Source organism: Melospiza melodia, chromosome 6, assembly GCF_035770615.1.
Source record: "Melospiza melodia melodia isolate bMelMel2 chromosome 6, bMelMel2.pri, whole genome shotgun sequence".
Lineage (NCBI taxonomy): Eukaryota > Metazoa > Chordata > Aves > Passeriformes > Passerellidae > Melospiza > Melospiza melodia.
Genome location: NC_086199.1, coordinates 70,529,448 through 70,543,933, shown reverse-complemented (window position 1 = coordinate 70,543,933; position 14,486 = coordinate 70,529,448). Strand labels below are relative to the sequence as shown.

Here is a 14,486-nt window from a genome sequence, read left to right as displayed (position 1 = left end):
CTGCAAAGGTGCAGCAGTGATACGCAGAGAAGCTGCATCTGGGCAGTTACACTCAGTACTAAAAGCACTGAATAGAAGCAGGGTTTCAGACCAGGCAATTTCTTTTTTTTTTTTTTTTTTTTTTTTTTTTTTTTTTTTTTTTTGAGATATTTTAATCTCCAGAATGGATTTCACAGCTCCTATCTGACTGTGCCAAAGCACAGACAAACAAGTGAGGTTTACATTGCTTGACCTTTTCTGATGACACTGCCACCCATGCTGTGCAAACCAGAGCTGACACCATCTGAGCTTCCTCGGCCTGAGGACAAATACAGTGTGTGTCCTGAGAAGAGGCTTCCTTGTGTTAGCTTGGGCGAGGCACTGAACCAGAAGCTCTTGGTTTCACCAGTGAGTCTCCATAGTTAGGGAAGCAATATCCGTGTTTGGTTAGTGGCAGGAGGGGAAGCTGCCCCTGCTGTGGCTCTGTCCGTGCTCTGTGACCCTGGCTGTCACTCCATTGCCATGGCAGGATTCGGTCTGTCTATTCCTTGCAGCTGAGAACCCTGCTGAGTGGGATGTTAAAGAAAAGACATCTTCCCACTTACTTGGAGACAGGTTTACTTCTTGCTGAAGGGTCTGGACGTATTTCTTCTTCCCATCTTAGAGTGGCAAAGGTTTTTGTGTTTCCCCCTTTAAACCCACTGGCATCCACATTAACAAAGAGGTTTCTTTACCATTTAGGTAGTAAGAACAGCATTATTTTCTCAGCACAACTCCATCCTGGTTGAATTTATGTATCTGACCTTTTACCCAAAGGCTCTTTACACTTGACTGAAACATAAGGTAAAAGTAAATGTAACTGAAAGAGCTCATTGTGTGTGTAAGTATAAAGGCTTTTGTGTGCAGGATGTGGTTGCTTGTGCAACCAGTAGCCAAGGAGCACCTTGGGTTGTGCTATTAGTTCTGACTGCCATGGAGAATGTGGAGCAAAAGCCTGGATGGATGGAAACCCCACGTCCAATTCAAGCACTGGCTCCAGCCACCTTCAAATCAGCACTTCTTTGCCAGAACCCTCACAGCTGGCAACTTCTGGCCAGGCTTCCCGCAGGAGAGATGCAGTGCTATCTTTGGGGTTTTTTTCTGCAGATGCCTGTGACCAAGAAAGCCCCCTCCTTGGAGCTGGGAGTCCATTCTGTTCTCTGCGGAGCCATGGAAATAGGGACAGATTAATAAAACATCAGGGCTTCTTCAACGGGATTATTATAAGTGGTTTTCTTGAGTGTTGGTTGGAGTAATGATCAGAGAGGACACAGATCCATAATCCTATTTATCTGAAACCATATAATCTTCCTGAAGCTCTTTAATAGTGCCAGCTCTTTAATTACAGAGCAGCCACATGTGCTGCTGCAGCCAGGCCTACCTGCAAGCCCTCTGCGGGGAGTGGGGGCAAGGAGACCTCCCTGCCGGTTGCCCTTCAGGCTCCGACCCCGCGCTTTCCCGGCGCTGCTCCCCGAGGGATGCAGAGGAGCTACCGAAGCCGGCCGGCTGCTGAAAGGAGAGTTTGTTCGGTTCGTCAAACTGACACGGCTCTGCCGGGGACCAGCAGCGCCCTCGGCTCCCTGCGCAGCGCCGGCAGGAGCACGGGGGCCCCGGGCAGCCGTCGGGCTCGCCCCGCCCGGCGGTGAGGGGCTGCCCGGGAGGCGGGGGCGCTGCCTGAGGGGGTGTCTGCGCGGGAAGTCCCGCCCCGGCGGCTCCAGGAGAGCGGCGGGGGCGTGCCGCGGCCGCCCGCCGGCCCCTCGGCAGCGGGGCGCTGACAGCCGCCCTGAGCGGCACCGGCTCGGCGCTCCGCTCCCCTCCCGTGCCCGCCCGGCGGTCGCTGCCGCCCCGCCGCCCATGGACCGCCGCCGGGGGGCGGGCGGGAGCGTGCGGCCGCAGTGAGCCCGACCGGCGAGCGCGGGGGGCGGCCGAGCCCCGGCGCCGCGGGCACCATGGACAGTATCCTGGAGCCCTTCCCCGCCGAGCGGCTCTTCCCCGCCGCCGGCACCGGCTTCCTCGATTTCGGCGACTTCAGCGAGGCCGACTTTCTCAGCAATGTGGTAAGGGACCGTCGGCAGCACCCCCGCTCCCGGCCCCGGCAGCGGCGACGGGACCCGGCGGCGGGCTCTCCTCAGTCCCCGCCCTGCCCCGGGGTGCCCCGGAGATGCAGGTAGCCGAGTGCCCACTGTCGCGCACGGCCAGCTCCCCGCCGGACTGGCGCGGCCGCTGTTACCCTGAGGAGACCCCGCCGGGGAATCTCAGGGCTGTTGTACACTATGGTTTTATGAGCCTGATGGCTGGGGAGAAGTGTGCGGTGCCAGGCGGGGAATGTCCGACCTGCCGTGTGTGAGCTCGGGCGGCACCGAGGCACGGCCGGTTGCCGTCAGGAGAGCTTTGGGCTCAGCGCCTCTTCTCTCCTTTGCCTGTAACTTTTCCTCAGAGTGGCATTTGGGAGATGAAGCGTCTACCGCTTGCCGCTTTGGCTGGACTGATTTACTTTGGAGAGAAGGGTGAGGGGGAAGAGTGACTAGGGAGGAAAATGTGTTGCCAGTCTCAGGGAACCAAAGGGGCATTGTTCACCTCTAGGGAAACTGCCCAGTTTCTCCCAGGAGTCAGGCGAGTTCTCAGTCCAGCAGCTCTCCCTGAGAACACGCACAGACTCTGCTGTAGAGCCCGAGCTCTCCATGGGAGTTTCCATGGGATCCTGCAGCCCCTCTGGCCGGCAGGACCAGCCCTGAGGCAGAAATGGGAAGGTCCGCACCCCAGAGGTGCTTTGGAGCGAGGGTATCCGGCGCTGGGCAGCAGAGCACTGCCCGGACGCGAGCTCCGCCAGCCTCAGAGCGGCTGCAGCCGTGGGACAGTGTGCCTGCCCCGGCCAGAGATCTGAGCAATGGCAACTGGCCTTTCACAGTGCTGGCACCTCCCGTGTTCCCGGTGTAGCACTGGGAGCGTCCCTGAGGGCTACCCTTGCAGTGGGAGCAGGGAACAGGGAGAGGGCGAATCCTCTGATGAATCCACTTCTGCTTTGCTACACAAAAGATATTTGAAGCCTTTTATGTTGCCCTGCTTTGTGAGAGAGACGGTAGAGATGCGGAATTTGCATAAATATTAAATGCACTGCACCAAGCAGAGGCACACAGGGTCTGGGAAAGAGATTATGGAGGCAGCCCCATCCCTCAGAGATCTCGCCAGCTCCTAATTTCCGAGATTGCGCTGTGCCTCGAGGACTGATTCCAGTGTGCTCTACCAGAGGCCGCAGAGTCCGCAGTGCTCAGGCAGACCTTCCAATGGCACATCACCCCAAGACTGAGCGCTTGCCTCCCCTGCTCATGTCTGAGAGACCTGTTGTTAGGAGTTTTCTGCTTTCCCTAATTCTGTACACATCCAGTGTGGATGAAGCTATGCTGATAGGAAGTGCTTTATGCAAAGACCATTAATTCCTTTACCAAAATGAAAATAGTATGTATTAGCACCAGCCCTTTTACCAGGTGCAACATGGGCTGTGGTCAGAAGTCAGGGAACCCCTAACTAATATAGGTGGTGTCTTTTTATAGTTAAATTCAACTTCTCCCTTCTCAAGCAGACCCTGTGAAAAAGAAGCTTTTGTAAGACTGCCATCTGGTGCCACCTGCCAGGACAGTGTGTTTAGTGTGTGTGGTGGCTGTGGGCAGGCTGGCTGTCCTGCCTCATTTAAATGGCTTTTCTGCTTGGAGAGCTGCTTCTGGAAGCAGCTTGCTGTTGTCTTCTCATTTAACTATGTTGCAGTGACTCAGGCATCGTTCTGCTCAGCTGACAGCAGAAAGGCGCTTTTTTAAAGGCTTTTTTTTTCCCTATGGATTTTTTCCCAACTGCCAGCACCACAGCACCAAGCTGAAACCTTCTCTTCCTGCAGATGATACATATAAGAGATTCTGTAGCCACATCTCACCTACCAAATCTGTTGGTGATACAAGAGCCAGAACATAATACATCAGCCTCTTTGTTCTCACTCTGCACAACAATGGGAAGGATGGAAGAAATACACTTGGATTTTCTTACTAAATCCAGAAAATCTCCTGGGATCTTGCAATGTGTGGAGAAGTTCTTTTGACAAAGAACTGTGCAAAACATCACCGTGCACAATAGGCATAAAGTTGCCAGTGCCTTTGCTTCAGAGATGGGCAAACTTTTCCAGATATTGTTCAGCAGGCATTTTTCTTAAAAGAGGCCAGGAATTTCAGCCATAAAATGCCAGTATGAAATTTTCATGAATATGATTTCCTTTTTTGAGAAAGGAAGCAGAAAAAAGATGGATGAACCTTACTGCAGAGTCTGTGCTCCTTTGGGGCAAGAACTGCATGTGTCTAAACTACTCTCTTTTCCACAAGCTTGGCAGTCCTAATGAGTCATATTGGTCTTGAAAAAAAAAGTTCAGATGAACATTTCTGTATTGTTCATCTGAAGCTGTGACAAATAATTAATTAAGGCACATCTGTAAATGCATCTTCAGAAAGATCTGTGTGCTTGCAACAGAAAAAAAAAATTGAATGTGTAGGAACTGCCTTTCAGAGACATCAGCCCAGGTTGTAGGAATAGGTTGACAGAAATCTCATTAAATTCAGCAAGAACAAATCCCAACTCCTGCCCCTGGAGTGGATGGATGGATGGATGGATGGATGGATGGATGGATGGATGGATGGATGGATGGATGGATGGATGGATGGACTGACCCACCAGGGGTCATGGAGCACTGGTGTGGCCCCAGTAGCAAAGGCAGCTGGGAGCAGGAGTGACCTGATAGATATACACAGAGAAGTGATTATTCCCTTTTTCTTGAAAATCATAAAACTGTGTCTCAAATACAGTGTCCAGTTTTGGGCTGCCTGATAGCAGAAAGACATGGATAAATCTGAGTGCATCAAGGGGGTTGTCACCAAGGTAACTGGGAATGGAGAATTTCTCCTGTGAGCAGTAGCTGAGGGAGTTGGACTTCCTTAGCTGGAGAAGAGACAGCTCCAGGAGGACCTAGCAGAAGCCCACCTGCGCAGCTGAGGAAGTTACTGAGAAGATGGAGCCAGGCTCTTTCATACCTGCATGGGAGGAGGATGAGTGGTCATAAACTGGAACAGGGAAGGTTTAGACTGGGTTTAAAGAACTGATTTATCACTGTGAGGATTTTGGGTTTTTTTTTTGAAAATCGTATGGAGAGTGGTGTCTGCTTAATTGGAGAGGAAATCTCCAAAGGACACAAAATGCCTCTCTTCACTTAACTTTTGCTAACCAGACTTACACAGGATGGCTGCTAACAGCCCTGTCAGTCTCCTTTTGCTCTAGAGGCCACATACTGCGCTTGAACTTAGGCAACTTTGCTCTTCTTTTTCTCCCAGAAGGACCTATCATATATAAAGCTAATCCTTCATGCAGTGCCTGTTTATCAGTTTCACCCATTTGTATCCTGCCCAGCCCAGCATATCTGATCATTTCTGCAAGCAACTATCTATTTGCTTAAGGTCTATTACAACTGCACTCAGAGAACTCTTACTTTCTCATCCAGCTCTTATCAGTGCTGTGAAACTCTTCAATAGACTTATATCTTGAATCAGATTCACCACTGTGCTTCACTAGGTTTGTGACACTTGTGTCAGAAGGAAACCAGAATAAACCAACCAAACAAGAATCATGTGCTTCCTTCTAGCCCAGTGCCCTAGTGGGTTTGTTTCTTACCTCTGCTTCTGTGTTTTATAGTGCAAAAAAACACCTTCAAAGATGACTTTGGATATTTATGTAAACACAGCTTTATTTTGACTCTATGTTTTTCAAAGCATATACTTTGCCTCCTTCAAGAGACATGAAGGCAAGGAAATAGCCTGCATGCTCCCTTGGGTCTCCACAGTTAGAAGCTGCAGAATGGCTGTTCAGGCTGTCTCAGGAGTGCTAACCCAGCTCCTCTGGGGAATGCACAGCAATGCACTCTTTCACTGTGTGATCCTGTATTGCCCAGGCAATGTCACAAATGGCATTTTCTGGAGCCTACAATGGAACAGCAGAATGGGAGAAGAGCTGCCTGTCTCTGTGGGGTTGCTCCTTGAGTGCAAACTGGATGTTTGGCTTACTGTGTGCTCTTTCCTTTAATATTGTCCTGGCCTGCAGGAGGAGGAGAGTGGCAGGACTGTACATAGTGAGTAGGCTGAGAGTGATGCTTGTGCAACTCACAGAGGAAGCTTCCCCTGAAGATGAAGAGAGGCTATTCACCATGGATGACTGTCACTCTCACAGGAAGCCTGTACCCACTTTTATTCCTCTTATGCCTACTACAGGGACATAAATAGCACTTAAGTGCTGCTTAGGTGTTGGACTGACCTTTGGTCTGAGCGAGTTTCATGCTCTGTAAACTCCCTCTCACCGTCTCAGTGCACAGTGAGGATGGAGAGCACAGGCAGATTTGGTCACCCACTTTGTATCCCTTACAGTTGCTAGACAGGGGAGCTCTGCTGTAATAGGAGGCTGGGTCTCCAGGACTGATGGAGACTAATCTCTTGTGGGGACACATACAGCAAACATTTTGGCCCTGTAGTTCTGTACCTGGTAAAATTTGGTCAGTAACACATTTATGATTAGTCTGCCAAGTACTGGATATGGAAAGGCTATTTTCTTTAAATTTTTCTTGGAACTCACCAGCCAGATTCCTGTAGGATCTGGAGCACAGATACAGAGACCTGATGGGGCCTGATGGAAATTAATCCAAAGATAATAGTTCCTATATCCTTCTATTTCATTAGTCTCTTTGGATCCATCTCATGGTTTCTACACTTCATGGCCCTGCTGCTCCTTACTATCTCATGATGAGACTTGCAAAAGTGCTAGCAGCAGGATGAAACCAGAGCTGAACATGGGTCCATGGATCTCTGAGTCTGGGTGTCTGAGCATCACCACTGTAGAGTCACCACCAGGAAAAATGTTTCCCTCTTCCCATGAAGAAGAGGGGAAGAGACTTGAACTTCATGAATTTGGAAGACTCTAGGTAAATACTTAATCCAGAGACTGGATCATTTGTGTGTCCTATCTGCCAGAAAATTGATAAACATTTGGGATACTCTTCCTAAATAAACACATTCATTTGTTGGACAACTGCCTGCATGTGCTGGGAACCCATTGTCCCAAATTATCATCTCAGCCAAAGTGGGAGAACCCATTAACTGCTCTTGGGCCAGAACTAGGCGTGAGGCTGCAACTTAGAGCAGGAGTGAAGGAAGGCATATGTCCAAAACAGGGTTAAACAGTGGAGACAGAGCCATCATTTGGTGGGGAGAAGCAGGAAGGTCTTCATGGAAGTGCTTGCAGAGTAAACAAAGGGAGGGTTTGGCAGGAGTTGGAAATACATCTGTGCACACAGTCCACTCCCACCGAGGGATCAGCACCAGCTGGGAGATGCTGGAGTTGTGTACTGCTCAGTCCATGTCTGCCAGGTGATCCTCATCCCCTGTGCATAAGGCAGCCATTCAATGCCAGCACCACCACTTTCAGAGAGGGACAAACCTGAGGTCTCATTTGTATAGATCAGACTGTAGAAAACCTCTAAGACTGGCCCGCTGTACCTTCTCTTGGTACCAGTACAAGTGGACAAGCTTGTAATGTATGATGGCTTCAGAAGCCACCATAGTGTGTGGTAGCTTCTGAATTTAATGAAATGTGTCGTGCTCGTTGATGCTAAATGTCTTCTGCTGCTCAGCTTGTCCTATTTATGCTGCTCTGGTCTCATCCATGACTGCTGCTGTGCTGGTCCCATTGGTGCTGCACTGTTCTTGCTGAAGCCTGGAATGGAGCTGTCTCTGGTAGAGCAGGGATTAGGAAAGAAGAGCATTTTCTGAATCAACCCCTTGAAGGGGAATTTAGAACTAGGGATTTCATAGCCACAGTTGTAGCTGCACTATTTAAAATATGGCCTGGCTGACACCTCTGTGACTTACTGCTGTGTTTCCTCAGAGAAAAGTTATTCCTCTGCTTGCTCCCTTTTTTCTTCAGCATTTCTCCATAGGTTTTAAGGTAGTATTTAATTAGCATTTAATAATTACTTATTTACTATTTAAAGAATTTTCAGTGTTAAAGGAAGCAAATGAAAATGCTTAACTCCCTGGAGTTGTCTTTGGAGTGGCCTCATGGCAGATCCTCTGCACAAAACCACAGGCAGGATTGTGTTCTTGATACAGCAATTTGATTCTCAAGACTCACTTGTTCCAGTGCATTTCAAGGAAGGGATGAGTCAACCCACTAAAGCTTATGCATCCTTATCCTGTTGTGGACAGTCCACTGTAAAACCAGATGGCTCACAAAGGCCTGTTGGTGACTCTCCTTGCTGCAGAGTTACAGGAAAACAGGTAGGGCACCAGCAAAGAAGCGAACTATTATAGCTCTCCTAAGAAATGCCCAAAACCTGTTTCTTGGCCTGATTGGCTGAGAGATTTCCCTGGGAAATTCCAGGTCTGTGCATCAAGGTACAATGCAGTCACCCATGCTTCACAGGCAGCCTTGTGGCAAGCATTGTTCTTCTTCAGGAGACATGTCTGCTGGAGGAGCCAAGTGTGTTAGGTTCTCCATCCCAAGCCAGTCTTAGTCCTGGGATTACTATATCCTACCAATCCCAGCTTTCTGCCAGGGACTGTATTTTCACATCTGAACTGCTGGGACTTCATGTCTCCACATGGGAGATGAGAAGTAAGAACAAAGGTGGAACCAAAGCCATCTTTCTTGGCTGACTCCCCATGCTGGCACCATCTTTTTCCTGCTGCAGCAGGTGACTTCTGTGCGAGCGACCTCAGTGTAGTTTGGTATCCCTGACTGAAATCATTGATCCAGAGTTCAGCCTGGCACTAGGACAGAGTGGGTGCTTACATGGAGCTCGTCTCTTACTTTTTTCCTGTATCTGGAGCTCAACTTGTGTTGTAAGTTGTAAGCTGTTAGGTGTTTCCTTGGGTTGGTGTCTGCATGCTTTGCAATGTTCCTCAGAGCAGAAATAGCTGAAAGGTTGTCAAGAGCCAAAGGTTTCATGGCCAAAGTGGCAAGGGACTGCAAGTGACATGCTGAAAGGCAGGCTGTGTCTTTCAACCCAGTTGTTCCCCATGTCTGCCATGCAGTGTTTACATCTATCCAACTTATTTCCAGCTGCTCAAGAAAACAAATTTTACTTCTGCTTTCCGGTATGGTTACATCATTCAAAGTTTTCCTTTCCTGTAGTTTCCTGAACTGACCCAAACACTGCAGCCTTATCCTCTCAACCACCCCTTTCTGTCTTCTTTATCCACGTTCTTTTCTTTCTTTGTATCTCTCCTTTCACTGTTATTTTCTTAAACCTTTGAAATCACATGGTGGTGCTCTGATCTGGTCTGTATCCAAGTGACAGATGCTTTACACTTACCTTGACACATTGATCAGCCAGAACAAGGTATCATGATAGTTAGAAGTGCACATATCCACATACTCTTTCACTCCTTTCTTTCTTGTCCTATTTTATCTTCTCACTTTCTAAGACTGGAGAAATTCCCTGTAGAGCACTGAGCAAGGCTATTCTCCCTGAAACTACTACGTAATCTAAACAAGCACTGAAATAATTAGTACCATCTTTAGAGCTCAAAGGTGATGCCTCCTGTGAGGTCATTTATTACAATCACTGTCCAGACTGTTCCAGGGGAAACTCACCCCTGACTACCTCAGCAAAGTTGCTTTTGGCTTTTTTACACTGTGACTTTGTCTTGATTAGGAAAAATGTTCATTTAGGTCAGTCTGGCTGACCCGATTGGCAAAGCCTGCTCAAAATGCAGTTAGCATTTTTCCTAGAATAGATGCAAAACATAATGCTTTCAGCTGAGCAAATTGTGCCAGGAGTTCCCCTGCAACAGGAATGTCAGGGCTCCCTTGAGAGAAACCTGGCAGCTAAGGCTGGAGGAGTACTACAACTGGGGCCTGACATGGGCTGTGTTACACAAGAGGGAACTGGATGCTGCATTGGTTGTGGACATTCCTATTGGATTGTCAGCATTCCTCCTGCAGGTGAGCTTTGTTAGCTCAAAGCTCAAACAACATCCTCCATGCTGGCTCCCCACCACAGTGTCATGGGGTCACTGGCATCTCCTTTCGATGGCATGGCACATCCAGGGGGAGCATTGCAGCTCAAGAACAATCCATCTCTGCTGTTCAAGGCTCAGGGGCTCTATCTACCACGAGAACCTGCTCTGGCTCTGCAATATTTGCAGCCCTCTCACTACTTGGAGGAGAGCTTTCCCCTCTAGAAGGGGAAGAAGGTACAAGTAGACCAGGATGAAGAGGAGGATGCAGTTCCAGAGCCTCAGAAGTTAATTGCTGCATGTCAGAGCAGCTTGATGTTAAATGAGTCTGCTAAATTCATGACAGTTGAAGGAAGGAGCTGGGCAGGTGCTTTTGGCTAAGTTCACTGCTGGCCTGGGGGGGAGGGACTGCGAGCCAGGCAGCTCAGGGAGGAGGAAACCAGCTCTGACATTTGTAAAAACTGTTGATGGAAGGTTTCTTTCAAAGACTTTTCAGTCTCTCAGTCTGAGAGCTCTTTGCCCAGGGAATGCTGGAAATGTGGCTCTTCTTTCCAAGCAAATGTGGCAGACTCTCACAGTTGATGAGGTGCTGTTGAGCCACAAATACTGAATTGCCAATTGAATGATGTTGGGTTTGTTTTTGTTGTGTTTTTCTATCTTTATGGACAGCGCTGCAGTGCGTTGTTGGGAATGGGAGAACTGTATGTCAGTCCTGGCTCTGCCAGTTCCTTAGTGTGTGATCTTCAGGGTGTCACTTGCAGTGAGGCAGCTTTTGATCCCTATAAAAAAAGTGGACATCTTTATTCTTACTGAAAAGGAGCACTGTCACCAATGGGTGAAGCAGATTAACAAAAATTAAGACTGGAGTGAGGTTTTGCTAGTAAGTATCTGCCAGGAAAGATCCATAGGAGCTGTTACTTTGCTTCCCTAGTTGGACACTTTTTCAATGACTTTGCAGCTACACATGATATTTGCCACACTTTCAGTTTGGCTGATCTATTCTCCACTGATATCCCAGCTATCCTTCACCCCTCTCCTGTTCCTTATCCCTGTAGATTGCACGTGTCTCTATCTGACCTCAGATACTTCAAGCTAATCCAGAGTAATCTTTCTGTGTCAGTATGAATGACTGCATTGGTCAGCATCAGGATTTAAACTAAAGTACTTTTGTCCCATGCTGTTACTGGCCTGACCATTCTGGGCCTTACTGAAAACCAAACAATTTGTGCTTTATAAATCCAGTGAATGGGCTATACTCATACCTCATCCTCCACTGTACAACCAGATTCTGGCTCAGGCACAAAATTTAGGTTCTCTGTCAGTTTGGTGCAACTTGCTGAGAGCACCCTGTTTTGTTTTTGCCCCAAGCTGCTGCATGGTCAGTGCTGGGCTGAGTTCTCAGGCTCCCAAACTATTTCTCTGCTGGTTTGTAAATGAGAAGGAGGTAACAAGCTCCTTCTCATAAAATACCAGAATGTCATGGCTTTGTCAGTCCCTAGCATGATATTCAAGACCCATGTCAGTCCCTCCTGCTGCTCAGCACATGTTTTTGCACTTTCTCTTTCTTTGGAAGTGCCTTTTCTTCACAGTAACTGTCTGGCCTGTTGTAAAGTTAGGATCACCATCATCCATTGGGAGGAGTGATGCAGAGGTTGCTTTTCTATCCTCTGATCCTTCTCCTGCTCTTCAGGTTTTGTCAAATATAGTTGGCAGTGGTCCAGCAGCTGGATTAGCAGTAATTAATGAGCAAATGGCCTGCAGCCCTTTTTCAGACCTGGCAAAGCACATACCTTTCACTTTTTTCTTACAGAGTTTTCAGCTCTTTTTTATCATGCTGGGAGAGAGCAGAGTAGCAGCAGATGCTTCTCTGGTCAATACTGGGGAGTGAACAGAGGCTGCTGTGCTTTTCTTTGCTGCTAATCAGTACCAGGGTGATCGGTAGGGGCTGCTAGCTAGGACAGCAAAACTGTTTTCTCCCTCCCACTGTAGCTGCAGCCACAGTGAGCAGTCAGGGGCAGCTGTAAGCAGCTGGGGTGAGCTGCAGCAGAGCAGGAGTAATGCTGATTTCTTAATTTTCCTGCGTGCTTCAGGCTCCAGGCAAACAGCCCTTAGAACCTCCTCCTTTGTGACCTGGAGGTGAAGTCCCAGGTGAGGTGAAGGCATACATTACTGTGTCAAGTCCAGGAGCCACACAGTGTGGTGAGGTCACCCAGCACCTTTGATACCTACAAGTGCCATGTCCAGAACAGTTGCCCACCCGCTGGTCTCAGATGCCCCCTGATATTTGATGAAATCGAATTACACAGAGTTGTCAGAGGATTTATTTACTTATTCTGGTAAAGAGTGAAGAACGCCAGAAGGGTTGGAAAACAGGGAAAGAAAGAGGGACGAAAAAGCAAAGATGAGAGAGGTAGCTATGCAGTTAGCATTCCTGAGCCATCTGGACCTGTTGGCATGGCCCCATCTGGATGGGCTCACGTGTTCATCCACAGCATGATGTAATCTCCATTGTCCAGCATTTGATTTTTCTCCTTGTGCTGGATGGCCTCATATCCAGTGCACGTCTGGAGCGGGCATTTTGATTTCCTGTTGCTATTTGTGGACTTTTCCTGGCCGATCCTCAAGCTCGGCTCAGGCGGTTTGCATTCCTCAAGCAGAGGCAGCAATGCCACCCTGCCAGCAGGAGCGGAGGCCGGCTGCAGCCAGCCTGCCAGCCCAGGAGAGGCAGCCCTGCACGTGGAACCAGCTGTGCTTTGCACCATGCTGCAGCTGGAGAGAGAGTGACACCTCTGCCTGGTGCTTGGACCACGGCGGCTGAGCTCTGGAGTTGGCTCAGCTTCAACACCAGCACAGAGAGGGACCCCTGTTCCCAGATGCTCCCGGGCTTTCCTGCCCTGCTGGATCTTGCAGCAGAACAGGAGCAAGGAGAGTTTTACTTGACTCAAGTCCTATTCCTCCTCTCTTCAGTAGATGTGAGTAAAAAGCAACTGATGATCTCAGTCCCTCTTCTTTACAAATACCTGCACCGGGGAACACCAGGGCTTTTGACTGCCCTGTGAAGCAGGTGGGCTTCCCAGCACATAGGAAGGAAGGCTGGAAAGGGTCTGGTCTGACATTGCCAAGTACCTGCTCTTGATAGTGGAAGGCCTGTCATCCCCTTCCCTCCATCACTCAGTGCCATTTGCAGGAGGCAGTGCTGTCCACTCAGAAGGATTCACTCAGGTTGCCACCATGTTCTGTGGGAGACTGCCATGTCTCACCAAGACCAGCCATCTCTTTTTTTCTTGTATCCTTCCTAGCACAGGAAATGAAGATTTATGAAATGAAATAAGAGCACAGTTTGAAGGTCTGTAAGTCATAGAAGCCACACAGGAACAAAACAGCCTTCTTCACTACCTAAACTGAATGTGTAGAGGGACAAACAGTCAAGCCATAGATGGTCATCCCCTCCTGCTTTTAGAATCAGAGCAATTCCCACCCTCCTGCATGGCTGGGGAATCTGAGACTCTCAGAGGAAGAAGATTGGGATTTCTCTATCATGTACCACTGCTGCAGGCAAACCTCAGACCCAGCAATACGAGAGCCTGCTTCAGATTATGCCATTCTCCACTCTGACTCAAGATGTGGGTAGTTGTGTGGTGATACATTAGGCAACAGTTTGACCTGAGCATCCAGTACTCCCTCCCTTACAATGCCTCATCCTGCCCACATGCCTCCCTTAGCTTTGTTTCCTCCAGGAGCTTGGGAATGAGAAAAATAAGTGCAGTGACCCCCAGGGAATGAAATTATTTTCAGTGGAGAATCCTACTGCCTGGTTCAGAAGTCATCCTGTTTGCATGTGAAGAGAGCAGGGCTTTGCTTTCATAATAACCCAGGGACAGCCTGTCCACCAGAGATGGACTCCCTGGAACCACAGAGCTGAGCTTTTCCACACAGCTCAGCTCTGTTGAGTGAGAGAGTAGCTCTGGAAAATGATTGCCTCTTTTTAAACCAATTGGCAAAACTCTTGCATCTCTCCTGGGAACAGGCCAGGGATTCTGAGTCACTGCTTGAGTGGGTTGTGGCCAAGGTAGTCGTACCCAAGATATTAAGTGAGAGAGGAAAGATCCACCCAGGAGTGCCAGCAGAAAGAGAAATAGTTATGACCATAATGAATAATAATATAATGATGAAAAGATTCAGAAATGCTCTGCCCACTCCAAAAATAAAGTTTGAGGACAACTCAAATGTTGTAAAGAAAAGGGAGGAAAGAGTCGAGAAAGACCGCCAAAGCCTGCATGTCAGCTGCAATGCAAGAGTCCCATCCAGCTGGCCTGGGTTCAAAGAGCTCCTATTGTCCAACAGCATTTCCAAGACACCATTCAAAACTTTCAGAAAATAAACCCAAGATGCAGGGTGAGATTTATCACACAATAAAGGCAAGCCAGATGTGTG

General features: G+C 48.6%; 1 protein-coding gene across 5 annotated transcripts in view; it reads left to right on the top strand.

Moving 5' to 3' along the window:
* CREB3L1 (cAMP responsive element binding protein 3 like 1) overlaps positions 1 to 14,486 on the top strand; it is a 63,354-nt gene that overhangs the window by 16,296 nt on the left and 32,572 nt on the right. For 3 of the 5 annotated variants that reach the window (XM_063158994.1, XM_063158995.1, XM_063158993.1), the window contains exon 1: positions 1,938 to 2,075. The exons of 1 other annotated variant lie outside the window; for it this stretch is intronic. In XM_063158994.1, the coding sequence (XP_063015064.1) occupies positions 1,968 to 2,075 (108 nt within the window). In that variant the 5' untranslated portion in view covers positions 1,938 to 1,967. Of the gene's footprint in view, positions 1 to 1,937; positions 2,076 to 14,486 lie in introns of those variants that run through there. One more of the 5 variants, XM_063158997.1, reaches the window with a different exon arrangement.